Source organism: Heteronotia binoei, chromosome 15 (genome assembly GCF_032191835.1).
Source record: "Heteronotia binoei isolate CCM8104 ecotype False Entrance Well chromosome 15, APGP_CSIRO_Hbin_v1, whole genome shotgun sequence".
Taxonomy (NCBI): Eukaryota; Metazoa; Chordata; class Lepidosauria; order Squamata; family Gekkonidae; genus Heteronotia; species Heteronotia binoei.
Window position 1 is genome coordinate 6,227,640 of NC_083237.1, and position 26,645 is coordinate 6,254,284.

Genomic DNA, 26,645 nt, shown 5'->3' on the forward strand with positions numbered 1-26,645 from the left:
CTGGTTGGGAGGCCTTCCCCCCTCTTCAGGGTCATCAGAAAATGAAGGGGGTGGGAAATGTCTGCTGGGCACTCCATTATTCCCTATGGTGGGGGTGGCCAATGGTAGCTCTCCAGATGTTTTCTGCCTACAACTCCCATCATCCATGCTGGCTGGGGCTGATGGGAGTTGTAGGCAAAAAACATCTGGAGAGCTACCATTGGCCACCCCTGCCCTATGGAGATCAATTCCCATAGGGTATAATGGAGAATTGATCCACAGGTATCTGGGGATGTAGGGGGGCTGTTATTTTAGGTGGAAGCACCAAATTTTCAGAATAGCATCCAGTGCCCCTCCTCAAAATAACCTCCAAGTTACAACAGGATTAGACCAGGGGGTCCAATTCTGTGGACCCCAAAAGAAGGTGCCAATATCCGTTATTTCCAATGGAGGAAAAACATTTAAAAGGCATGCAGTCCTTTTACATCTGATGGCCAGAACTCCCTTTGGAGTTCAATTCCGCTTGTCACAACTTTGCTCCTGGCTCCACCCCCAAAATCTCCTGGCTCCACCCCCAAAGTCCACAGATATTTCTTAAATTGGACTTGGCAACCCTAGTTAGAGAAGCAGGTTTTATGCTGCAACTGAATCTCTTTCCCCACCCTGGACTTCCAGGATCTATGCCTGAGCTAGCTAGCTGCATAGTACTCTTTTGAGACTCAAAAAGACAAAAGGCCATAGAGATGGATCGGGAATAATACATTCCGAGTCCCACCCTGTCAATCTAGTGAGGGCGACGCTCCAGGACTTGACATCTCTATGACCATGTCCCCATTTCAACCTATCACAGAAAAACACCTCGGTCACCGGAAATCCCGCTAAAGATTCCTCTGTTTAGGTCTCTGAGGATGACGACAGCAGGAAGAGGCGTGGCCAGGGCGAAGGGGCGGGAGCTCAGAGGGGAGGCGGGGAAAGCCCGGCACCGTCCAGAGCGGGCGAAGGGCGGTGCAGCCAATGGGGAGGGCAGGCGTGGAGTTGGGCGAAGCCCGCTCTGTGATTGGTGCGTGGCTGTCCAATCAGGGAGCTTGGGGAAGGAGGGGCGCAGGAGTAGGGGGATTTTGAGCCGCAGCCATTGGATGCCATGGAAAGGTGAGGGGATGAGGAGGGGGGAAGAGGAATCCCCCTACCTGGTGCTGGAGTTCAGCTGGGGGAGGGGAGGGTTGGTTCCCCATAGGAGGGTCCTTCTGGACCTTTTGGGGGGAGTGGGAGGGAATTAGAACGGGAGGGGGGTTCTTGTGGGGTGAAGTTGCCAACTCCAGGCGGGGCCTGGAGATCTCCCGGAATCATAGGTCCTATCCAGACGACCCTGGAGACAATGGCCGCCCTGGAGAAAGGAGTCTGTAACAGGGAGGGGGGGCACACTTGTTTAAAGTAAGAGCCACATAGAATAAATGTCAGATGACAATACAAGAACTCGTGGGCATGCAATGAAATGGCTGAGCAGTCGGGTTAGAACGGATAGAAGGAAGTCCTTCTTCACCCAAAGGGTGATTAACATGTGGAATTCACTGCCACAGGAGATGGTGGCGGCTACAAGCATAGCCAGCTTCAAGAGGGGATTGGATAAAAATATGCAGCAGAGGTCCATCAGTGGCTGTTAGCTACAGTATATATTTATGTGTGTGTGTATGTATGTGTGTGTGTGTATATATTTATTTAATAATATTTAATTTAATATTTAATATTTATTTAATAATATGTAATTGTATTATCTTGTTTTTATTGTTATAACATGAACATATGAACATATGAAGCTGCCTTATACTGAATCAGACCCTTGGTCCATCAAAGTCAGTATTGTCTTCTCAGACTGGCAGCGGCTCTCCAGGGTCTCAAGTGGAGGTTTTTCACACCTATTTGCCTGGACTCTTTTTTGGAGATGCCAGGGATTGAACCTGGGACCTTCTGCTTCCAAAGCAGATGCTCTACCACTGAGCCACCGTCCCTCCCCAATGCTTTATACCATGTCCTGTAAGCCGCCCTGTGCCTGCCTAGGCAGGAAAGGTGGGGTATAAATAAAAATTTATTATTAAAAAATTTATTTTATATATATATATATATACACACATATAGGGACGGTGGCTCAGTGGTATAGCATCTGCTTGGGAAGCAGAAGGTCCCAGGTTCAATCCCTGGCATCTCCAAAAAAGGGTCCAGGCAAATAGGTGTGAAAAACCTCCGCTTGAAACCCTGGAGAGCCGCTGCCAGTCTGAGAAGACAATACTGACTTTGATGGACCAAAGGTCTGATTCAGTATAAGGCAGCTTCATATGTTCACACACACACACACACACACATATTGGCCACTGTGTGACACAGAGTGTTGGACTGGATGGGCCATTGGCCTGATCCAACACGGCTTCTCTGATGTTCTTATTGAGAGCCACAAAACATGAATGTCAGATGTTGGAGAAGCGCAAGGAAGGAAGGAAGGAGATGATATTGCATTTATATCCTGCCCTATTCAAGAGCCACACAATATGTGTGAAAGAGCCACACGTGGGTCCCGAGCCACAGTTTGGCCGCTCCTGGGATAGACATGCAGATCTTGGGAGAGCAAAGAGGTACGGCTGGGAGAAGTGATAGAAGGGGATGGGGGTTTCGAAGGGTTGAGGGAACGCAGAAGTAGGGAAGGCGGGGTGGGGATGGTTGGCGGGTGTGTGTGAAACTAGAATGTTATTCGTGGTCAGGTGGGGAGTGAGAGTCAGACAGACCCAGGAAGCACGAGGAGCTTGGAATGATCCTTCTTTTGACTGCCAGGAAAGGGGAAATTGAGATATGTGCCCGGGCCTATGTCAAGATGTGTCTCCACGCTGCCCGCTATCCCCACACGGCTGTGAACGGGCTGCTCTTGGCACAGAAGCGCCGGGCATCAGTGGCCAAGCAGGCGGACTGCCTCTGCATTACAGACTGCATCCCCCTCTTCCACAGCCACCTGTCCCTCACGGTGATGCTGGAGGTGGCGCTGAACCAGGTAGGAGCAAAGGGATGCAGGTGGGGCTCTGGGAGACTGGGCTGTTTTTCGAGGGCCTTCAATGAATCAGCTTGAAGTGCAAGAGCAGGTTGAGGCTCTCGCTCCCTACCCACCTATGATGTTACTAGGAAGTAGGCGGGGCCACACGGAGCTTTCACCCTCCAAGGCTTCTGATTGCCACTGAAGATTTGATCGGCTGTGCAGAATTTTGAAAATGTAGCTCTGGCAGCAGATGCCACCACGGCATAAAGATCTTTACCATAAAATCCATGGCAGCCATTTTGTGGCTGGCTCCATTCCCTGCGGCAGCCATTTTGTGGCTGGCTCCACCTCCTGTGGCAGCCATTTTGTGGCTGGCTCCACCTCCTGTGGCAGCCATTTTGTGGCCGGCTCCACTTCCGGTGGCAGCCATTTTGTGGCTGGCTTCACCTCGTGGCAGCCATTTTGTGGCCGGCTCCACCTCCTGTGGCAGCCATTTTGTGGCTGTGCCCACTGCACCGGGTCAGAATTAGAAAGGTGCCAACAGGCTCAAAACGGTTGGGGACCCCGATATATCACCCGGTGAAAAGCAAAATGCCATGAAATCGTCTTTGACAGTTCTCAGCTGCGTCTGTTTTGGCAGATTGATCTCTGGAGCGCAGAGTCAGACTTGCTCCTTGCCGGCTACTACCAGGCCAACTCCGGGATTGACGACAAAAGGTACTTTTGCGGGGAGCTGGATTTTGGTTATTGGATGGAGAGGGGTCTCCCTTTCTTGTCCCTGACTCTTCCTTTCTCTGCTCCCTGCAGCCCTTCCCACCTTGCGCAAAAGACCGCCGGGCGTATAGCAGAATTGTACGATGACACAGTGCTAATAATGGTGAGAATGCTGTCCTGGGACATGTTGGCTCTGGATGCAGGGCTCGTGGGGACAGATCTTGCCTGAAGCCAGAGGTCTGCATGCTGTTACATTCACACAGAACGAAGGATCTCCAGGGATCTCTTAAGGTCACAGGGAGGGGCCTTTTAAACTGTTCCATCGAAGTCAAAGAAGTTTGTCCGATGGATGCCCGGGAGGGGCATCTTTTTGGCGGCAGTCCCATGGTTATGCAAAGCTGGGGTGCCCGGTCCCCGCACTGTCAGTCTTTAGGAGGCAGTTGGAGACAGTTCAGATCTTGTTAGCCATCAAAGGTGCCACTGGACTCTTGCTCTTTTCGACTTTTCGTTCCTGACAGCATCGGATGAGTTCTTCTGCCTATCGGCAGTTTACAAGCATTTTTAAACCTGTGCGTTTTTAATATGTTTTTTATCATTTGCATTGTTAAGCTGCCCTGAGTTCTTATAAGGTAGGAAGATGATTAAAAATGCTTTAAAAAATACATCCAAGAGGCTGAGTTTTCCCTCCCCGCTTGGGTACCAGCAGCGGTTGTGGTTGCTAAACTGCCCGGTCTCCTGGTCACCATCAGCTAGTCTGTAGGAAGGAAAGGAAAGGTCCCCTGTGCAAGCACCAGTCGTTTCCGACTCTGGGGTGACGTTGTTTTCACAGCAGACTTTTTACGGGGTGGTTTGCCATTGCCTTCCCCAGTCTTTTATGCTTCCCCCCCAGCAAGCTGGGTACTCATTTGACCGACCTTGGAAGGATGGAAGGCTGAGTCAACCTGAGCTGGCTACCTGAAACCAGCTTCCGCTGGGATCGAACTCAGGTCGTGAGCAGAGAGTTTGGACTGCAGTACTGCAGCTTTAACACTATGTGCCACAGGGCTCTTAACAGTTGTGGAAAGGAAAGGTCCCCTGTGCAAGCACCAGTCATTTCCCACCCTGGGGTGACGTTGCTTTCACAACGTTTTCACGGCAGACTTTTGACGGGGTGGTTTGCCATTGCCTTCCCCAGTCATCTACGCTTTCCTCCCCAGCAAGCTGGGGACTCATTTTACCAACCTCAGAAGAATGGAAGGCTGAGTCAACCTTGAGCTGGCAACCTGAACCCAGCTTCTGCCGGGATCGAACTCAGATCGTGAGCAGCGCTTAGGACTGCAGTACTGCAGCTTTAACATTCTGCGCCATGGGACTGTAAAGGAAAGATCCCCTGTGCAAGCACCAGTTGTTTCTGACTCTGGGGTGACGTTGCTTTCACAACGCTTTCACGGCAGAATTTTTTTTTTTTAACGGGGTGGTTTGCCATGGCCTTCCCCAGTCTTTTACACTTCTCCCCCCGCAGCAAGCTGGGGACACATTTTACCGACCTCAGAAGGATGGAAGGCTGCGTCAACCTGAGCTACCTGAAACCAGCTTCTGCTGGGATCGAACTCAGGTCATGAGCAGAGGGCTCCGACTGCAGTACTGCAGCTTTACCAATCTGCACCACGGGGCTCCTAGTCTGCAGGAAACAGAGGCGCACAAGCAGCCTCCCAGCCTGGGGACCAAAGCACCTAAATCCTGTTCTTTCTCTTGCTCCCTTCTTCTCCAGCTGGATAACCGCAAGTTTACCACCAATCCCCGGGTACCTCCGATTATCGTGTTGGAACAGAAAGATCGGCAGTGGCTGCCCAAAGACAAAAACCTGTGAGTTGCCATTATCTGTTGGAGGGCGGGGTGGGGGGAGTTGCAGTCACAAAATGGCTGCCGTAGAAGGCAGGGCCAACCACAAAATATCAGGATGCGTGAGGTTACACATAGTGGATCGTAACTCTGAAACAGGGGTGGCCAAACTGTGGCTCTTTCATACATATTGTGCGGCGATTGAAACCCCTACCATCAGGTCAGCCAGCTCGGAAAATCCATCTCTCTCTTTAAATCGCTTCTCCAAGCCAAGCCAGGTGGCAGCCCGGAGAATGCATTTAAAGTTAAAGCTGCTTTCTTTCCACCTCTCCCTCACTCCTCCTTCCCCCATCCGTTTGTCTGCCTGCCTGTCTTCCTTCCTTGTGGCCCTCAAACTTCTGAACAGGATCTGCTGAACAGGATGCCTTTCTAAATGAACATATTCTTTCAAAATACTGTCTAACATACACCACTTGCCTTCAGTAGCACAGTGGATATCCTTGTATTGTGCAGTGGGGGAGGGAGGTATCTTTTTAAGATATTGGAATTATACCCTGCCCTCCGCTCTGAATCTCAGTCTCAGAATGGCTCACAATCTCCTTGACCCTCCTCCCCAACAGCAGACACCCTGTGAGGTGGGTGGGGCTGAGAGGGCTCTCACAGCAGCTGCCCTTTCAAGGACAGAGACTCAGAGCAGCCTACAATCTCCTTTCCCTTCCTCCCCCACAACAGACACCCTGTGAGGTGGGTGGGGCTGAGAGGGCTCTCACAGCAGCTGCCCTTTCAAGGACAGAGACTCAGAGCGGCCTACAATCTCCTTGACCTTCCTCCCCCACAACAGACACCCTGTGCGGTGGGTGGGGCTGAGAGAGCACTCACAAAAGCTGCCCTTTCAAGGACAAAGCCTCGAAGTGGCCTACAATCTTGACCCTCCTTCCCCACAACAGACACCCTGTGAGGTGGGTGGGGCTGAGAGGGCTCTCCCAGCAGCTGCCCTTTCAAGGACAGAGACTCAGAGTGGCTCACTATCTCGACCTTCCTCCCCCACAACAGATACCCTGTGAGGTGGGTGGGGCTGAAAGGCCTCTCACAGCAGCTGCCCTTTCAAGGACAGAGACTCAGAGTGGCCTACAATCTCCTTTTCCTTCTTCACCAACAACAGACACCCTGTGAGGTGGGTGGGGCTGAGAGGGCTCTAAGCAGCTGCCCTTTCAAGGACAGAGACTCAGAATGGCTCACAATCTCCTTTCCCTTCCTCCCCAACAACAGACACCCTGTGAGGTGGGTGGGGCTGAGAGAGCTCTCACAGCAGCTGCCCTTTCAAGGACAACTCTGCCAGAGCTATGGCTGACCCAAGGCCATTCCAGCAGCTGCAAGTGGAAGAGTGGGGAATCAAACCCGGTTCTCCCAGATAAGAGTCCGCGCATTTAACCACTGCACTGAACTGGCTCTGCACAACTCACCAAATTGCCAATCAGAAGCTGCACCTGGCCTCACCCGCTTTCTTCAAAAGGCTTGGAGGTGCTAGGGAAGGCGTCCTTGGGACACCATGATGCTCACAGGCACCAAGATGGAGGATCTCCAACGGTTTATATCGTGGTGGGATGCATTGTTGAGCCACAGCCGACTTTTAACAGAGATCCCGTAAGGCAGGGGTGGCCGTTAGCTCTCCAGATGTTTTTGTTTTTTGCCTACAACTCCCAGCAGCCCCAGCCAGCATGGCCAATGGCTGGGGCTGATGGGAATTGTAGGCAAAAAAAAACCATCTGGAGAGCTACCGTTGGCCACCCCTGCAGTAAGGTTTTCAAGGCAAGAGACATTCGGAGGTGGTTTGCCAGGGCCTGCCTCTATCATTACTTTTGAAAAATTCCTGACTGTGGCCCCCCCCCCCCCCCTTTGTAATTGCGTTTTTGCTCTCCTAAGCTGCCTGAGAAGTGAAGTATTCCCACGTTGCCGCTTGGAAAAAAAGGATCAGAGATGTCCAGGTCTCCGCAGTAGGGTCTTAGCCCGCCCTCCCAGAAAGTCTGGGGGACATATTGGCTTTTAAAGGCAAAAGATAAAGGTAGTCCCCTGTTCAAGCACCAGTCGTTTCCGACTCTGGGGTGATGCTGCTTTCACAACGTTTTCACGGCAGACTTTTGACGGGGTGGTTTGCCATTGCCTTCCCCGGTCAGCTACGCTTCCCCCCCAGCAAGCTGGGGACTCATTTGACCAACCTCGGAAGCATGGAAGGCTGAGTCAACCTCGAGCCGGCTACCTGAAAACCCAGCTTCTGCCGGGGATCGAACTCGGGTCGTGAGCAGAGGGCTCCGACTGCAGTACTGCAGCTTTACCACTCTGCGCCACGGGGCTCTTTATTAGCCCCTCTTTACTAGGTCTGTCCCATCCAGTCCGCGGGACCCAGCTATACAGGATTGAACTCTGAACCTGCTTGACCACTGCGGTCATCTTCAGGGACCCTGGTTTGGGTGCTCCCACCTTCTGAGATCAGACAGGTGGCAACCCGGAACAGGACCTTCTTGGTCTTGGCACTCTCTTCCCAGGGAGATTTGTCTCTGTCTCCTTCCCAGGGAGATTTGTCTCTGTCTCCTTCTATTGTCGTGAAGACTTTTTTGTTTCGTTTGCCATTCTTTCAATGATCACTCCTTCCTATCCAATTTTTTTTTTATGTTTTGTACGTATTTTAACTTAAAAAAAAACTGTCTTAATGCTTTTTTGTTTAGGAAGGGGGTTGTTTTTAATGGTTTTAAAATGTGATTTTTATCATGTATGTTTCGATTTGTTAAGGGGAGAAAGGCTGGATGCCAACTTAAACAAACTTCCTCCCTGCCCCCCCCCCGGTCTCTTCCAGGATCATGTGGCGCGACTGGGAATCCTCTCGCCACATCTGCAAGTCTCTCCTAGAAGCCAAAGCTTACAACCAGCTGGTTGACTTCGATGTCCACCTGGATGACATCAGAGAGGACTGGACCAATCAGCAGCTCAACACAGAAATTGCCCAGCTGGTGTCAGTGGCCAATGGCAGCGCCTGAGGGACTGTGATTGGTCAGCGGTAGCCAAGATAAGAGGGTCGAGGAAAGGGGCGGAGACTCATCTCAGACTGCCCCGCTGTTCCCATCCACGACAGAAAAAAAGACAATATGGCCAGGTGAACGGGTCTGAAAAATACCTGGGGATTTCAAGTCGGCTGGTTTTGCTCCTTCCTGCAGAAAAGGGTATCCCCACAACACTCACTGAATGCAAATAAATCAATAAAGGGAGGGTGTAGCAGTGAAAATGTTAACAATTTCACAGTACATCAACTCTGTACTTCCGGCTGGTTTCTGAAATATATATTTAAAAGGTGCTTCTAGGCAGACAGATTTCCAGACTATATTGGTTTTGCTGCATTTTTTTTTAAGAGTTGTAATTTAAAATAAAGCAAAATTCTTGGCCAAAATTTAAATCCCCTTTATTCGTGAGCGGATAAGAGTTTGCCAGGCAAAGAAGAAGACGGGAAACTGCCGGTCTTGGGAGGGGCTTCCATTTGCGGTCTCCGGTCAGCCGCTTCAGTAGATCATTCCTTTGTTTTCGTCTCTCGGCTTTTTAATCTTCTCGAAGTTCTTCAGGACGATATCGTAGACGACAGCCTGGGGGGGGGGGGGAGCGGGGAAAGAGAAGGAGAAATGGGAGCCGCCGTGGGGGAAGAGCCCCTCAGGCGACTGAGCATGAAGCACCTGCCACAGAGGCAAATCCTAAACCTTGAGTCAACCATAGCTCTCGCAAGCGTTGTCCTTGAAAGGGCAGCTGCTGGGAGAGCTCTCTCAGCCCCACCCACCTCACAGGCTAAATCCTTAATCCAAATGGCTAAACGAGCCGATGTAATGGAACACCGTAGCATTGTTTCTGGGGCAGAGTGACCGGGTGTCGATCTCCGCATAACCTGGGCTTTTTTAATATATATAGCAGGGACTCCTTTGCCTATTAGGCCACAACCCCCTGATGTAGCCAATCCTCCTGGAGCTTACAGCAGGCCCTGTAAGAAGAGCCCTGTAAGCTCTTGAAGGATTGGCTACATCAGGGGTGTGTGGCCTAATACGCAAATGCAGGGCTTCTTTTGTAGCAGGAACTCCTTTGCCTATTAGGCCACACACCCCTGATGTAGCCAGTCCTCCTGGAGCTAACAGTAGGCCCTGTGCTAAGAGCCCTGTAAGCTCCAGGAGGATTGGCTACATTGGGGGTGTGGCCTAATAGGCAAAGGAGTTCCTGGACCAAAAAAAAAAAGCCCTGGACACCACAGCCGACTGTCTTGACACAGCACAAAGCAGTTTCACGTTTTCAGCATCGGGGATGTTCTCGTCTCGCTCCAGGGATCGTCTGAAGTATTTGGCTGGGACCCTAAGAAACGCAAAGGCTCAGCCAGAAGACCCATCGCTCTCCAAGCCCACCCAAAACAGTCCCTCGGGTCCTATGACACATGCCGTTAAAAGCACGAGAGGGTGGCAAGCAGTCACGGGTAATGAAGAATTGCAGATTTATACCCCGCCCTTCTCCCCGAATCAGAGACCCAGAGCAGCTTACAATCTCCCATATCTTCTCCCCCCCACCCAACAGACACCCTGTGAGGTGGGTGGGGCTGAGAGGGCTCTCCCAGCAGCTGCCCTTTCAAGGACAGAGACTCAGAGCAGCTCACAATCTCCTTTATCTTCTCCCCACACAGCAGACACCCTGTGAGGTGGGTGGGGCTGAGAGGGCTCTCCCAGCAGCTGCCCTTTCAAGGACAGAGACTCAGAGCGGCTTACAATCTCCTTTATCTTCTCCCCCCACAACAGACACCCTGTGAGGTGGGTGGGGCTGAGAGAGCTCTCCCAGCAGCTGCCTTTTCAAGGACAACGCTTGCGAGAGCTATGGCTGACTCAAGGCCATTCCAGCAGCTGCAAGCGGAGGAGGAGGGAATCAACCCTGTGAGGTGGGTGTGGTTGAGAGAGCTCTGACAGAAGCTGCCCTTTTAAAGACAGCTTTGTGAGAGCTCTGGCTGACCCAGGGCCATTCCAGTAGCTGCAAGTGGAGGCGTGGGGAATCAAACCCGGTTCTCCCAGATGAGAGTCCGCGCACTTCACCGCTACACCAAAATGCACGATCGGGCTATTTTTTTCTTACTGGCACACGAAGCCTGGCCCACATAAGGGGATTCTCTGGGCACTGAGTGCCAGGCTGCTTCAGCCGGCAGGAGAATCCCTCCTCAGGCACACTCGCTGGGGTGCTTCCATCTCTCCCCCCCCCCTACTCCCTTTCAAACAAACAGTCTAAGCATCGGGGTTATCGCTGGCCTCTGGAGTGCACACTCCGGCATTAGCGAATGTGCAGAGGTGTCGAACTCATTGTTATGAGGGCCGGATCGGACATAAATGAGATTTTGTTGGGTCGGGTCAGGCCACGTGCGCAACCTATTTAAGACTGGGTAGCAGAGATATAAACTTTATGCAGGACACAGACAAACACAATTAAATATTAAAAAAAACCACACCAAAAACACACTTAAAATGTTAGCACTTGTTGGTCTTAAAGATGCTTTCTTTGTATCTCTCCCATGGGATCCAGGGAACTGGGGCAAGGGAGCTCTGGCTCTTTCCTTCCTTCCCCAGGAGACCAAGAGGGGGAGGAGCCTCAGCCAATAGAGGGAAGAGAGGCTTGGCTCTGGAGCTCTGCTATGCAATTGAGAGAGCCTGGAAAAACAAGCTCTTCCTTCCTCCCCACGGGAGGAGCCTTAGCCAATGGGAAAATAGAGGTTATGCTCTGTAGCTTTTATGTCAGGGATGGCCAATGGTAGCCATCAACCAGTAGAAGGAAAAAAGGCTTGGCTCAGTAGCTCTGTTGCGTGACTGAGAGAGCCCCCCTTCCTCCCCAAGGGAGGAGCCTCAGCCAATGGGAAAAATAGAGGTTATGCTCTGTAGCTCCTATATCAGGGATGGTTTTTTTGCCTACAACTCCCATCAGCCCCAGCCATTGGCCATGCTGGCTGGGGCTGATGGGAGTTGTAGGCAAAAAAAACATCTGCAGAGCTACCGTTGGCCACCCCTGTCCTATGTGATTGAGCAAGGCTTGCAAAGCAAGCTGTGATGCAGAAGGAAGCAAGAGAGAGGGAGGAGGAAGCAGATGACAGCCAGTTGCTCGGAGGCCTGATTGGAGCCCTCCAGGGACCTTATTTGGCCCCTGGGTCGCAAGTTTGACACCCCTGTTCTAGCATCGACAAAGACACACCCAGCACCCCTCCGCCAGCCCTAGATGTGGTACGCAGCTACTCACATAAATGTTCCGCAGTTCATTGATCATGAATCGGATTTCGGCATACTCTGCCTCGTCGATTTCGTGCACCAGTTGCCGGAAGTCACCCTGCAGGCAAAAAAGGAAACGGTGACGGAGAGAATTCACGTAAACCCGTGGGCTCTTCTCACAGATGTCACAGCGGGGATGGCGCTTACCACGTGCGGACTCTTGGCTGCTTTGGACACTGCGTCACCCCGTTCCAAATAATACCTGGAAAGAAGAAGATATTGGATTTATATCCCGCCCTCCACTCCGAAGAGTCTCAGAGCGGCTCACAATCTCCTTTCCCTTCCCCACAATAGACACCCTGTGAGGTAGATGAAGATATTGGATTTATATTCCACCCTCCACTCCGAAGAGTCTCAGAGCGGCTCACAATCTCCTTTCCCTTCCTCCCCCACAACAAACACCCTGTGAGGCAGAAGATATTGGATTTATATTCCGCCCTCCACTCTGAAGAGTCTCAGAGCGGCTCACAATCTCCTTTACCTTCCTCCCCCACAACAGACACCCTGTGAGGTGGATGAAGATATTGGATTTATATCCCGCCCTCCACTCCAAAGAGTCTCAGAGCAGCTCACAACCTCCTTTACCTTCCTCCCCCACAACAGTCACCCTGTGAGGTAGACGAAGATAGTGGATTTATATCCCACCCTCCACTCAAAAGAGTCTCAGAGCGGCTCACAAACTCCTTTACTTTCCTCCCCCACAACAGACACCTTGTGAGATGGGTGAGGCTGAGAGAGCTCTCCCAACAGCTGCCCTTTCAAGGATAACTCTGTGAGAGCTCTGGCTGACTGAAGGCCATTCTAGCAGCTGCAAGCGGAGGAGTGGGGAATCAAACCCGGTTCTCCCAGATAAGAGTCCGCACACTTAACCATTACACCAAACTGGCTCTCCAGAGAGAGAGGCAGGCTCCAAACCCCAAAATGGACTTGCTGTGCATGGAAAGCTGTCATCTTTTTGCTTTGAGTATTCAGTGTTCTGTTTGGTATGAGGGCCGGATCTGACATAAACGAGACCTTGCCCGGTCGGGCCACATTTTATTTTTATTTATTTGAGTATATTTCTATTCCACCCATTCCCTGCAGGGCTCAGGACGGAGTACGACGTATGATAAAGCAATAAAACACAATAAAAACATTTTAGAAACAAACCAGCATGACAGCACTCAGATAATTTTCCATATCATCGCATATTGCCCATATCACATATTACCCATCGTCAGGTATTGCACATAACGTGTCATAAAATGTAATCCCAGGTAGCAGAGCTAGAAACTCTATGAAGGTCACAGACAAACAATGATTTTTTAAAAAAAACTTTAAAATCAAAACATGCTTAAAACATTAGCACTTGTCGGTCTTAAAGGTGCTTTCTTTGTATCTCTCCCGTGCCATCCGGGCTCTCTCAGTCACACAACACAGCTACTGAGCCAAACCCGGGATCGGGCCTTCTCTATTGCAGCTCCACTGCTGTGGAATCAACTCCCGGAGGAGGTATGGGCCCTACGATGTTTACATCAATTCCGCAGGGCCTGTAAGACCTACCTCTTCAGAATAGCCTTCAACTACTGACAAGCTAAGAAATTGCCGCTGGAAATGCTTTTAGCTACTGAATTCTACTGAAGATTTAATGTTTATAGCACCATATTGTTAATTTTAATATAATTTGCAAACTGTTTTAATGATGATTTTATAAGTATAACTGTTGATGTATATTGTATTTTTATGTTGTAAGCCGCCCTGAGCCTGCCCCGGCGAGGAGGGCGGGATATAAATAAAAAGTACGGTATTATTATTATATTACTAAACCTCTCTTCCTTCTATTGGTTGAGGCTCCTCCCCCTTCTAGCCCTCTGGGAAGAAAGGAAAGAGCCAGAGCTACCTTTGAAGTAAGCTATCCCTCCTCCCCAACGGAGGAGCGTCAGCCAATGGAGAAAACAGAGGCTTTGCTCTGTAACTCCTCTGCGATTGAGCAAGCCTGGCTAAGCAAGCGATGCAGAAAGAAGCAAGAGAGAGGGAGAAGGAAGCAGACAGCCAGTTGCTTGAGGACCTGCTGTGAGGCCTGATTCGGCTCCCAGTCCATGTGTTCAACACCCCTGCCTCATTCCCTTCTATTGGCTGAGGCTCCTCCCCTTCCTGGTCCCCTGGGGAAGGAAGGAAAGAGCCAGAACTTCCTTTTCCCAGTTCCCTGGATCCCATGGGAGAATATAGCTGTCATTTTCTCCAGGGGAAACTGATCTTTGCGATCTGGAGATGAGCTGAAATTCCTGGGGATCCCCAGCTCCCACCTGGAGGCTGGCAACCCTAAAAGTTCTGCCAGGCCAGCTGCTGCCCGAGGCACAGCAGCCCACGCCGAAAAGAAAAGGAAGTTTCTGGCAAACCGTAAGGAGTGCCAGAGCTGCAATCCCGATGCAACAGAGGACAACCATCACGCGCTATCCTTTGAGCCCCAGAGATCTAATCAGTGTGGGAGTTGGCCTCACAGATCTCTTCATCACAAGGCAGGGCGGGGCACCAGTTGGAGGCCTTCACACTGCAACAGACTGGGGGAGGGGGGGGGAGATTCCACGCTGTAGTAACGAGTTCTCTCTGTTTAGCTTTTCAGAGAGATAACCCTTTCCCCCAGTTTATGGCCGATCTTTCTATTCTGAGAAGGGAGTTCCAACAACAGCTCTGGAGTCCCTCCTACCGCAAAACCCACGGAATGATGGGAAAGCTGCTTCTGGGAGTCTCCCACACTCTTCCAAAAGGGGGGGCAAGGCCGAAAAATCAGATGCGTCTCATGCTTTAAGTCAGGGTTGGCCAAACAGGCTCTTTCACACATCTTGTGTGGCTCTTGAAGCCTCCACTAACCCATCAGCTGACTCGGGGAAGGCATTTCTCTCTTTAAATTGCTTCTCCAAGTCAAGCCAGCCAGGGGCTTGGAGAATGCATTTACACTTGCTTTCTTTCCACCTCTCCCTCCCCCATCTGTTTCCCTCCCTCCCTTCATCTGACATTCATGTCTTGCGGCTCTCAAACATCTGACATTTATTCTATTTGGCTCCAACGTTAAGAACGTTTGGCCACCCCTGCTTTAAGCTCTACTGGTGCACACAACAAGCAGTTTCGAACACCGCTGGATTCCCCTCTCCAGGCAAGGAAGTCGAGTCGAGGAGAGAGGCGGGTCTCCCAGGCACGACGTCAGACTCACTTGGCGATGTGAGTTTGGAATCCTTCCAGCTTTGTTCGAGCTGAAGTCAGCAACTCGTACACTTTTTCCTGGGGGGGGGAGAAAGAAAAAGAAAAAAGGTTTACAAGATCATGCATGGGAGAGAGAAGGTAGAGAAAGAAGTCCTTTTCTCCCTTTCTCACAATACGAGAACTCATGAGGACTCAATGAAACTACTGAGCGGTTGGGTTAGAATGGATCAAAGGAAGTCCTTCTTCACCCAAAGGGTGATTAACGCATGGAATTCACTGCCACTGGAGGTGGTGGCAGCTACAAGCATAGCCAGCTTTAAGAAGGGATTGGATCAACATATGGAGCAGCAGTCCATCAGTGGCTATTAGCCACAGCATATTGTTGGAACTCTCTATCTGGGGCAAGTGATGCTCTGTATTCTTAGTGCTTGGGGGGGGGGCACAGTGCAAGGGCTTCTAGTGTCCTGGCCCCACTGATGGACCTCCTGGTGGCACCTGGGTTTTTTGGCCCATCCAGTCCAACACTCTTGTGTCACATAAGAACATAACAGAAGCCATGTTGGATCAGGCCAGTGGCCCATCCAGTCCAACACTCTGTGTCACATAAGAACATAAGAGAAGCCCTGTTGGATCAGGCCAGTGGCCCATCCAGTCCAACACTCTGTGTCACATAAGAACATAAGAGAACCCATGTTGGATCAGGCCAATGGCCCATCCAATCCAACACTCTGTGTCACATAAGAACAGAAGAGAAGCCATCTTGGATCAGGCCAGTGTCCCATCCATTCCAGCACTCTGTGTCACAAAGTGGCCAAAAAAACCCAAGTTCCATCAAGAGATCCACCAGTGGGGCTAGAAGCCCTGCCACTGTGCCCCACCCCCCAGCACAAGAATACAGAGCATCACTGCCCCACACAGTTCCAACAATACGCTGTGGCTAATAGCCACTGATGGACCTCTGCTCCAGATGTTTCTCCCGTCCCCTCTTGAAGCTGTCTATGCTCGTAGCCGCCGCCACCTCCTGTGGCAGTGAATTCCACCACACTACACCACACTGGCTCTGAGGAGGAGGCCAGATAAGCAACTGGGCTTCCCTTCGTCGGGATGCAGTCCCATTTCCCCTTCAAGGTTTAATCCTCCCCAGGAGGTATGAGGAGGGCAGTATTCTCTTTGGATCCCCTTCCCACAGAAGTCTCCTTTGGGGTGGCGTTCACCACCCCCTGCCAGCATTCCAAAGAAGCCCACAGCCTCAAAAAAGGTTGGAGCCCCTTGCAATACATTCTGTACATGCTCAGGGGCTCTTCAGATAAGAAGGTGCACATGCCAGCACAGCGCGAAGGCCTGTTTCGCAAACTGCATCCCACTGTCAAGTGTAGGAGTGCGTATGTTAACATCACACCCCAGCGTGTAACATCTGGGTGGGGACAGTCCGGTGTGCCGGAGCTGGAACTCACCTGGACAGCCACCCCAAAATTGTTGCCATCTTCAATTCGTGGAACCTGGAGCTGCAACCATAGAGAGATCTGGGGAAAGGAAGGGAAAAGACGGATTGACGTGGGTCACCAGGGGTGTTGGCGCATGTGCACACAACTATCTGGGGCGCAGACCATGTCCTCCGAGGGCCTCACCACGTTCATCTTCTCCTTGGCCCCCTGGATCTCCGGCTTGATGCGGTTCAGGAGGGCCATGATCTTCTCATTGTGGGCTACGGGGCCACAGGGGGGCGCTGAAGAAAGAGAGAAGACTTAGAAAGGCCAGAATAGAGCTCCTAGCAGCGGCTGCTGGTCGTAAGGACTCAACAGAACCTCCACATTCAGGGACAGTTAACCTCTGAATCCCAGGACCAAGGAGTAACCTCAGGGGAAGAAGAAGAAGACTGCAGATTTATACCCCACCCTTCTCTCTGAATCAGAGGATTGACTACACCAGGGGTGTGTGGCCTAATATGCAAAGGAGCCCCTGCTAGAATTCCAAGCTCTTGGAGGATTGGCTACGTAAGGGGTGTGTGGCCTAATATGCAAAGGAGCCCCTGCTAGAATTCCAAGCTCTTGGAAGATTGGCTACACCAGGGGTGTGTGGCCTAATATGCAAAGGAGCCCCTGCTAGAATTCCAAGCTCTTGGAGGATTGGCTACATCAGGGGTGTGTGGCCTAATATGCAAAGGAGCCCCTGCTAGAACTCCAAGCTCTTGGAGGATTGGCTACGTAAGGGGTGTGTGGCCTAATATGCAAAGGAGCCCCTGCTAGAATTCCAAGCTCTTGGAGGATTGGCTACACCAGGGGTGTGTGGCCTAATATGCAAAGGAGCCCCTGCTAGAATTCCAAGCTCTTGGAGGATTGGCTACGTAAGGGGTGTGTGGCCTAATATGCAAAGGAGCCCCTGCTAGAATTCCAAGCTCTTGGAAGATTGGCTACACCAGGGGTGTGTGGCCTAATATGCAAAGGAGCCCCTGCTAGAATCCCACCTCTGCCTCTATGCATCTTCCCCCTCCTCTGACCCAGATGTTCCTGCTTCCATCTCCTTCCCTCCCATCATGATGACAAAGTTCTGGGGAGGGGGGATGGTGCCCTCTGGTCAGGCCAAGGATCTTGCTGCAAGGTCCTGTTCAACTTTTCAGCTTTCTGGGTAGTCTACAACAGGGGTCCCAATTAAGATTGCCAAGCTTCCGGTCCGGATGGGGGTTCCCCCGCCTGGGAGGGAACCTCCCCCTATGGCGCTGGCACAATGATGTCACCCGGAAGTGACATCATTGTGACGGCACCGTTGTGCAACAGCCACTCTAGGTATTTCTGGGGAAATTTATTGTTTCCCCCGGATGCTCTAGCCATTTGGGAGGGAAAACTCTATGGTACAATAGGTACCATAGAGTTCTCCCTCCCAAATGGCTAGAGTGCCTGGGAAAATCATGGAGTTTTCCTGGGAAGGCCTAGAGCAGCTGCCACACACCGTCACCAGTGCGATGACGTCACTTCTGGCTGGAGACTGCAGGGGACTTGGCAACCCTAATCCCAACCCCAAAATGGTGCTGCTGGGTGCCAAAGTACTCACTGACACCTTTCCCAGAGCCTGCCAAGTGTTTTTAGAAAGTGGGAAGAGCCAGATGGGACTTCTGCGCAACAAGGCTTCTGATTGGCCACTGGAGATACGATTGGCTGTGCAGATTTTTGAAAAAGTTGCTTTGGCGGGAGCCGCCCCACAGCACAAGAAGGTAAGCTGTGGCGGCCATTTTGGGTCTGGCTCCTCCTCCTCTAGTGGCCATTTTGTGGCTGTGCCCACCCACTGTGTCAGAATGCCAAAGGGGCCTGCAGGCTCAGAATGGATGAGGGTTCTTGGTCTAGAAGCATGCTCCTCATGGGAGTGGAAGGTCCAACGTCTGCCTGCCACAGTGACGGATGGTAAAACCCCCAAATGTTGCCCTTCCAGACCTCCCTCATGATTCCGAGCCCTCTCGCTCTACCTTTATCTTCATCATCTGATTTCTTGGCATCCTTCTCTTTCTTCCCATCATCTTCCTTCTGTGCCATGAAAGAGTTGTGAAGAGGAATATGAGCTGCAGAGTCCCACATCCATTTATTGATACGCTTCTCAGTTCAGCTAAACAGTCAGGCAAGAGTTTTAACCCACAAACAGAACTAACCGGGTGAGATCTCCCAGACTACAGAGAGTAAGAACATAAGAACATAAAAGAAGCCCTGTTGGATCTGGCCAATGGCCCATCCAGTCCAATGCTCTGTGTCACATAAGAACATAAGAGAAGCCATGTTGGATCAGGCCAGTGGCCCATCCAGTCCAACACTCTGTGTCACATAAGGACATAAGAGAAGCCCTGTTGAATCAGGCCAGTGGCCCATCCAGTCCAACACTCTGCGTCACATAAGAACATAAGAGAAGCCATGATGGATCAGGCCAATGGCCCATCCAGTCCAACACTCTGCGTCACATAAGAACATAAGAGAAGCCATGTTGGATCAGGCCAGTGGCCCATCCAGTCCAACACTCTGCGTCACATAAGAACATAAGAGAAGCCATGATGGATCAGGCCAAAGGCCCATCCAGTCCAACACTCTGTGTCACACAGTGGCCAATATATGTGTGTGTGTGTGTATACATACATACATACAGTGGCTAATAGCCACTGATGGACCTCTGCTCCATATTTTTATCCAATCCCCTCTTAAAGCTAGCTATGCTTATAGCTGCCACCACCTCCTGTGGCAGTGAATTCCACATGTTAATCACCTTTTGGGTGAAGAAATAAGATTGTTTACCCTAGAGGAAACAGCAGCTCTAGACGATGGTCTCTATGGTATTATACACCTGCTGAGGGCCCTCTCTTCCCCAAACCTCACCTTTCCCAGGCTCCACCTCCCAATTCTCCAGAATTTCCCTATCCAGAGTTGGCGGCCCAAGACAAAGCCCCTCCCATGACACGAGGAAGCAAACAGTGTGGTGGCCAGAGTATTAGATTTGGGACACCCAAGTTCAAATCCCCATTCTGCCATGGCATTTACTGGGAGAAATTGTGCTACTCATTCTCTTGCAGCAACATTTTAATTTACCTCATAAGATTGTTGGGAAGATAAAATGAAGGCGAGGTAAACCACATACACAGCTGAGCTCTTTGAAGTAAGAGTGGGATTTTAAAAAATGTACTAGACCAACAGAAGAGTAGGGAAGTCTAGAAACAATTTGTATAAGTTTCAGCTCACATGCTGTGACTGTCCATTCACTTCAATGGAAGCCCCTTCCAATATTTCTTGAGGTATCATATTAAGCCCTGCAAGTAGGGCCTAATATTTCCATTTTCTAGGTAGAGGGAAAGCCTGCTGTAGGATTTGAACTCCCATCCCCAGTTCATGTCTCCTCAATTTTTGATTCCTCCTCAAGTTTTTCACCTAATGATTTTTTTTCCCTCCTTTGGTTGGTGGAAAGAACAGGAATCTTGAACATGGAGGAGAAATTTGACCCTTGCTCCCAAGACGCCAACCCTCCCCCTTCCCTCAGATTATTTGAAAGCACAAAATGAAATATAGGCACACACAAACACAGAGAGAAGCACATAATCTCCACTATAACCCAACCAAAAAGTGAGTGTTTATGCTCCTATGCCCTGAAGAAAGAAAAGAAATTAAAAGTAATTGCAGGGAGGAGAGAGAGAGAGATGTGACTCTTTCTGCTATACACTGAGATTCAGGACTGGGGGAGAAAATATGGGTGAAAGAGATGCCCACGCCCCACAGCTCCGGCTTCTCTTGGTGGGGCAAGGAGCATCAAAATAAGGATATTGCTTCACACAGCAGAGCTTAGGTCCCCAGGCAGAACAGAGCCCTCAATTAGAAGACGGAGGTGTATGAATGAGATCACACCTTCTTGCCCCAGCTGGATTAACGCAGTTGTGTCAAAGGCTGAATCTGGTTCTGCCTCTGCCACAGGTTCACAATTTGGCCTTGGGCATGTCTCCAGTTTCACAGCTCAAACTGAGCATCATGTTGAGCTTCCTCCCAGGATGCTGTGAAGACTACAGAGACTGCCTGGCCTGTACTGGAGTACTGTGTGCAGTTCTGGTTGCCGCACCTCAAAAAGGATATTATAGCATTGGAGAAAGTCCAGAAAAGGGCAACTAGAATGATTAAAGGGCTGGAACACTTTGCTTATGAAGAAAGGTTGAAACGCTTGGGGCTCTTTAGTTTGGAGAAACGTCGACTGCGGGGTGACATGATAGAGGTTTACAAGATAATGCATGGGATGGAGAAAGCAGAGAAAGAAGTACTTTTCTCCCTTTCTCACAATACAAGAACTCGTGGGCATTCGATGAAATTGCTGAGCAGCCAGGTTAAAACGGATAAAAGGAAGTACTTCTTCACCCAAAGGGTGATTGGCATGTGGAATTCACTGCCACAGGAGGTGGTGGCGGCCACAAGCATGGCCACCTTCAAGAGGGGTTTAGATAAAAATATGGAGCAGAGGTCCATCAGCGGCTATTAAGAACATAAGAGAAGCCATGTTAGATCAGGCCAATGGCCCATCCAGTCCAACATTCTGTGTCACACAGCGGCCAAATATATATATATACACACACACACACACACACAGTGTGTATTAGCCACAGTGTGTGTGTATATATAAACTTTTTTGCCACTGTGTGACACAGAGTGTTGGACTGGATGGGCCATTGGCCTGATCCAACATGGCTTCTCTTATGTTCTTATATTCTTATGTCTTTCTTCCTTTACACTCAGCCTAAACAGGTGACTGCAACATTGTCCTCCATTTTCTCCACATGACACCAACCCCATGAGGTAAGATCAGGCTACGTTTACCTGGCCCAAGGAGGATACCCAGTGAGTTTCCATGCCAGAGTAGGGGTCTTGAACCTGGGTCTCCCAGACAAAAAGAACTTCCTGGGTGAGCTGGGTTCAAATCCCTACTCACGAGCCAGTCACACACTCTCAGCCTAATCTCCCACATAGGGTCGTTGTGAGGATAAAATGGAGGAGAGAACGTAGGCTGTTCTGGATCCCCACTGAGGGGAAAAGTGGGGTATAAAAGACTGAAGTGAAAACGAAAAGAATCCCCCACCTCCCAAAAGAGAGATATCACAAGAAAACAGAAACAAACCGAAAATCAATTCCGCCACATGGCAAAAAAACCCCTCCTCTAACGCCCTGGGAGATCTGCTAGGAAGAGGGGGTGAGAAAAGACAGGAGGGCATGAAGCAGTAGCACCCCCCCCCTTTTAGGTCTGCAGGACTCCCTCAAGTTGAGATCTGAAATCTGATCTGAAATATGAGTCCTGTTTAAGAATCAAGCTCTTCCCCCTAGAACTGAGGGTTTTCGGCGTGTGTTCCCCACCTCACCCCACCTCCACTCACTTCCTTTTTCTTCCGGCGTTCCTCGTCTTTCTTGGGGTCAGGCACAGGGATGTCCAGCTCAGCACGGAGGGAAATGAGGTCCGAGATATTCAATTCGGGGTCCTGGGAGGAGAAGAAGAAACAGACTCTTTATCCTCTGCCTTGTCCGGCTCCCTTTGCCTTTTTTGGACGTTTGTAAGCTCTCTGAGGAAGGGATCCTATCTCCTTCCACCATCGCAGTAGTATCCAAGGCTGGTGGCCACCACTAACAATACCCTGCATAGGCCAACTTCCCCTCAAACCCACTCCCTCCCCCTTCCCAGTACAAAAGGAAATACTGTTTTATACACATAGTGATTAAAAGGTGGAATTCAGAAGTAGTTGGATTTATATCCCACCCTTCACTCTGAATCTCTCATAGTGGCTCACAATCTCTATCTTCTTCCCCCAAAACAAACACCCTGTGAGGTGGGTGGGGCTGAGAGAGCTCTGCCAGAAGCTGCCCTTTGAAGGACAGCTCTGGGAGAGCCATGGCTGACTCAAGACCACTCCAGCATCTGCAAGTAACTGCTAGGGGAATCAAACCTGGTCCACATACTTCACCACTGGTCCACATACTTCACCACTACACCGAACTGACTCTGTCAGAGGTTGCAGCAGTGGCCATAAGAACATAAGAGAAGCCATGTTGGATCAGGCCAATGGCCCATCCAGTCCAACACTCTGTGTCACATAAGAACATAAGAGAAGCCATGTTGGATCAGGCCAATGGCCCATCCAGTCCAACACTCTGTGTCACACAGTGGCCAAAAATCACCCCCCCAAGTACCATCAGAAGGTTCACAAGTGGATTTAGGAGCCCTTCCACTTTGCCCCTCCCCCAAGCACCAAGAATACAGAGCATCACTGCCCCAGACACTTCCAATAATATACTGTGGCTAATAATCACTGATGGACCTCTGCTCCATATTTTTATCCAATCCCCTCTTGAAGCTGTCTATGCTTGTAGCTGCCACCACCTCCTGTGGCAGTGAATTCCACGTGTTAATCACCCTTTGGGTGAAGAAGCTTTAAAAGGGGATCAGATGGATTCCTGCAGGATAAGTACTCTCAATGGCTACTAGTCTTGGTAACTGAGACAAACCTCTGAATCTCAAAGCCAAGAGGCTACATCCGGGGAAGGCCTCAGCCTCTGGGCCCTGTTGCTGGGCAATCCACTGTGTGAGACAGGATGCTAGACTAAATGGATCACCGGTCTGATCCAGCGGGGCCAGGCCTTGAATTCAGCAGGAGCTCTCCTTTCTTGCATTGGGTTGCTTTTGACTCGGGGCGGGGGCAACATATGCTAATGAGTTAAGCTAATGAGTTCCACCACCTATTTTTCTACAAAATGACCCCTGAGCAGGGCTCTTCTGATGTTCTTATGAAGGCTTTGGCCTTGATGCCCTGTTCTTGACCTTCTAGAGGAACTGGTTGGCCACTGTGTGAGACAGGAGGCTGGACTAGATGGACCCTCACTGGTCTGATCCAGCAGGGCTCTTCTGATGTTCTTCTCAGGGAAAGGCCTTGGCCTCTCTGCCCTGTTCTTGGCCCTCCAGAGGAACTGGCTGGCCACTGTATGAGACAGGAGGCTGGACTAGATGGACCCTCACTGGTCTGGTCCAGCAGGGCTCTTCTGATGTTCTTCTAAGGGGAAGGCCTTGGCCTCTCTGCCCTGTTCTTGGCCCTCCAGAGGAACTGGCTGGCCACTGTGTGAGACAGGAGGCTGGATTAGATGGACCCTCACTGGTCTGGTCCAGCAGGGCTCTTCTGATGTTCTTCTCAGGGGAAGGCCTTGGCCTCTCTGCCCTGTTCTTGGCCCTCCAGAGGAACTGGCTGGCCACTGTATGAGACAGGAGGCTGGACTAGATGGACCCTCACTGGTCTGGTCCAGCAGGGCTCTTCTGATGTTCTTCTAAGGGGAAGGCCTTGGCCTCTCTGCCCTGTTCTTGGCCCTCCAGAGGAACTGGCTGGCCACTGTGTGAGACAGGAGGCTGGACTAGATGGACCCTCACTGGTCTGGTCCAGCAGGGCTCTTCTGATGTTCTTCTCAGGGGAAGGCCTCGGCCTCTCTGCCCTGTTCTTGGCCCTCCAGAGGAACTGGCTGGCCACTGTATGAGACAGGAGGCTGGACTAGATGGACCCTCACTGGTCTGGTCCAGCAGGGCTCTTCTGATGTTCTTCTAAGGGGAAGGCCTTGGCCTCTCTGCCCTGTTCTTGGCCCTCCAGAGGAACTGGCTGGCCACTGTGTGAGACAGGAGGCTGGACTAGATGGACCCTCACTGGTCTGGTCCAGCAGGGCTCTTCTGATGTTCTTCTCAGGGGAAGGCCTCGGCCTCTCTGCCCTGTTCTTGGCCCTCCAGAGGAACTGGCTGTTTGAGACAGGAGGCTGGACTAGATGGACTATTGGTCTGACCCAGCAGGGCTCATCTTATGTTCTTATAGTCTTAAGGTAAACTTCTACTTTTGGAGATGTGAATTTCAAGCTCAGGAGGTCCTAGCCACAGTCCTCTCATTTGAACAAAAAAAATAAAACTGCATTACATCCTGAGAACCTGCAATATGTCTGGATCTGGCATTCGCCAAAAACCATCTTCAGTTATGCTTATTGATAGGGTTGAAGTTGGGGGAAGGATGCTAAAACCTTTCGTCCTCCTGCTTCAATCCTGGCACATTTTCCTCTCAATTGTGGGGGGGGGGAGGATGCCTGGGGCCAAAGGTATCTTCTAGCTACAGCCTAGGGTTACCAACCTCCAGGTGATACCTGGACACTCCTGGAATTCCAATGCATATCCAGACCACAGAGAGCAGTTCCCCCAGCCCCCATAACAAATGCGTTGGACACCCCTCCCCTATGACATTCTACCCTACTGAAGCCCCTCCCCTTCCCAAACCCTGCCCTCCTCAGACTCCACCCCCAAAATCTCCAGGAGTTCCCAACCTCAAGCTGGCAACCCTAGATCCTACCCCGCCCCAAATCTACAGGGATTTCCTAACCCAGAGTTTGCACCCCACAGCAATATTCCCCTTTCTTGTCCTCACTGTGTTCTAGTCCTCCCCTTTACGTTTAAAAAGGTAAAGGTAGTCCCCTGTGCAAGCACCAGTCGTTTCCGACTCTGGGGTGACATCGCATCACGACTTTTTCACAGCGGACTTTTTACGGGGTGGTTTGCCATCGCCTTCCTCAGACATCTACACTTCCCCCGCCCCCCCAGCAAGCTGGGGACTCATTTTACCGACCTCGGAAGGACGGAAGGCTGAGTCAACCTCGAGCCGGCTACCTGAAAACCCAGCTTCCGCCGGGATCGAACTCAGGTCGTGAGCAGAGCTTAGGACTGCAGTACTGCAGCTTTACTACTCTGATGGTCAAATACATTGAGTTCCCCCCCCCCTTTTCTTTCCCAGCCTCCCTTGAAAGCTCTTTGCGAAATATCCATTCCAAGAACACCCACGCCAGCAGGCTCACCTTCAAAAAATTATTTAGCTCCATAATTTTTTCTGGGAAACGCTGGGCAACAAGTTCTTCCGCCTTGAGGGTTGGGGAGAGAACGGGGGGGGGGGGGGGGGAGGCGAGGAAAGAGCACCCAGGTTAGCATTTTGGAGAAGCAGACAAACAAAACTCTACCAAAAGTCTTTTAAAAAATAAAAATAGCATTGATGCACTCGGTCAAACTGAAACACCAAGTCTCCAGAAAAGAAGGTGTCATTCCCGTGAAGCCTGAAATCTCGGCAAAGAAGCTTCCGTTTGGCCTCCTGCAAACCAAGAAATACACTCTGCGCATGCCCAGAGGCACACCTGTTGCCGTTTGTTCACGGGATTCAGGCTTGAACTGGAGCACACAAACTAGCAGAGTTCCCAACTTCTGGAAGCCAAGTACAGCTCTCCATTTTGGGTCCAGGGCCTGAGACTCAAGACACCCCCCCTCCCCTAATAAAAAAATTCCAAATTTTAATGTGTGTAGGGGGGTGGGGAGGACGCTGCCAGAGGAAGTCCCGCCCATCTCACCTGAGCACAGAGGCTCTTTCTGAAGGACTCCACCTGCAAAGCGAAGGAGCAAGAGAAAGAGAAACATGAAACAGAAACATGAAACGCCTGAAATATACAAGTTGCGACGGACCAGACAATTGTGTGCCCGGGCAGCGTGCCGGCCGCCCCCCCACCTCCGTCACCCGATCCTCCACACACCTGTTCTCCGCACCGCTCCGTCTGCCATCTGACGAGCCCAAAACAGAGTGCCAATCCGTCCCCCCCCCCCTTCCGCTCCTCTCCACCCCCACGTCTGTGCCCCTACATAATCTGGGGGAAGGGAGAGGGTAAGAAAACAACTTTCCCTGTGCCAATCAGGGTTGGCCCTAGTCTGGTACCCAAAGCCAGGCTAACTTCTGGTGCTCCCACCCCACTGCTGAAAACATCAGTGAGCTACAAGGGGGTGCGTGTGCCCAATTTGGTGCCCCCAGAAGGCCAGCGCCCTAGGCAACTGTCTAGTTTGGGTCACACCAGGGGCCAGCTTGGAGCCCCCCCAACCTCTCCCTGCCCTTAGTTTGCCCCCCCTTGACACCCTCCCACCCAGTGCAGGGGGCTGGGGGGGGGAGAGGCAAATTTAGGAGTTTAGGAAAGGGGGGAGGGAGTCGAATTCGGCGCCCCCTTCCCAGCGCCCTAGACAACCGCCTAGTCTGCCTAGTGGGCGCGCTGGCCCTGCTCCCACCCAATCCTGCATCCCCCCCCCCAAGA

General features: G+C 51.1%; 2 protein-coding genes and 1 non-coding gene across 3 annotated transcripts; 1 reads left to right on the top strand and 2 right to left on the bottom strand.

The window, feature by feature from the left end:
* The first annotated feature begins 983 nt into the window (after positions 1-983).
* EMC9 (ER membrane protein complex subunit 9) lies at positions 984-8,969 on the top strand. The gene is made up of 6 exons (XM_060256792.1): positions 984-1,128; positions 2,800-3,013; positions 3,636-3,712; positions 3,803-3,872; positions 5,460-5,554; positions 8,382-8,969. Exons 1-6 carry the CDS (start codon positions 1,121-1,123, stop codon positions 8,560-8,562), a joined length of 645 nt encoding a protein of 214 aa, XP_060112775.1. The 5' UTR covers positions 984-1,120; the 3' UTR covers positions 8,563-8,969.
* TRNAP-UGG (transfer RNA proline (anticodon UGG)) lies at positions 1,914-1,980 on the bottom strand. The gene has a single exon. It is a non-coding gene; the product is annotated as a tRNA-Pro (tRNA).
* Positions 8,960-25,842, bottom strand: PSME1 (proteasome activator subunit 1). The gene is made up of 9 exons (XM_060256793.1): positions 25,380-25,842; positions 21,896-21,997; positions 18,482-18,539; positions 16,653-16,750; positions 16,479-16,547; positions 15,035-15,102; positions 11,992-12,046; positions 11,816-11,902; positions 8,960-9,159 (listed from the first exon to the last, which is right to left on the bottom strand). The coding sequence occupies exons 1-9, from the start codon at positions 25,401-25,403 to the stop codon at positions 9,079-9,081; spliced, it is 642 nt and encodes a 213-aa protein (XP_060112776.1). The 5' UTR covers positions 25,404-25,842; the 3' UTR covers positions 8,960-9,078.
* Positions 25,843-26,645: the final 803 nt, after the last annotated feature.

Excerpts from the sequence above, each read along its gene's own strand:
- EMC9 (XM_060256792.1), top strand. Across the intron at positions 3,713-3,802 it reads TCCGGGATTGACGACAAAAG|CCCTTCCCACCTTGCGCAAA; the intron begins GTACTTTTGCGG and ends TGCTCCCTGCAG. Across the intron at positions 5,555-8,381 it reads CTGCCCAAAGACAAAAACCT|GATCATGTGGCGCGACTGGG; the intron begins GTGAGTTGCCAT and ends GGTCTCTTCCAG.
- PSME1 (XM_060256793.1), bottom strand. The coding sequence starts at position 25,403 with ATGGAGCTAAATAATTTTTTGAAG. Across the intron at positions 16,751-18,481 it reads ATCAGATGATGAAGATAAAG|CGCCCCCCTGTGGCCCCGTA; the intron begins GTAGAGCGAGAG and ends CTCTTTCTTCAG. Across the intron at positions 15,103-16,478 it reads ATTTTGGGGTGGCTGTCCAG|GAAAAAGTGTACGAGTTGCT; the intron begins GTGAGTTCCAGC and ends TCCCCCCCCCAG.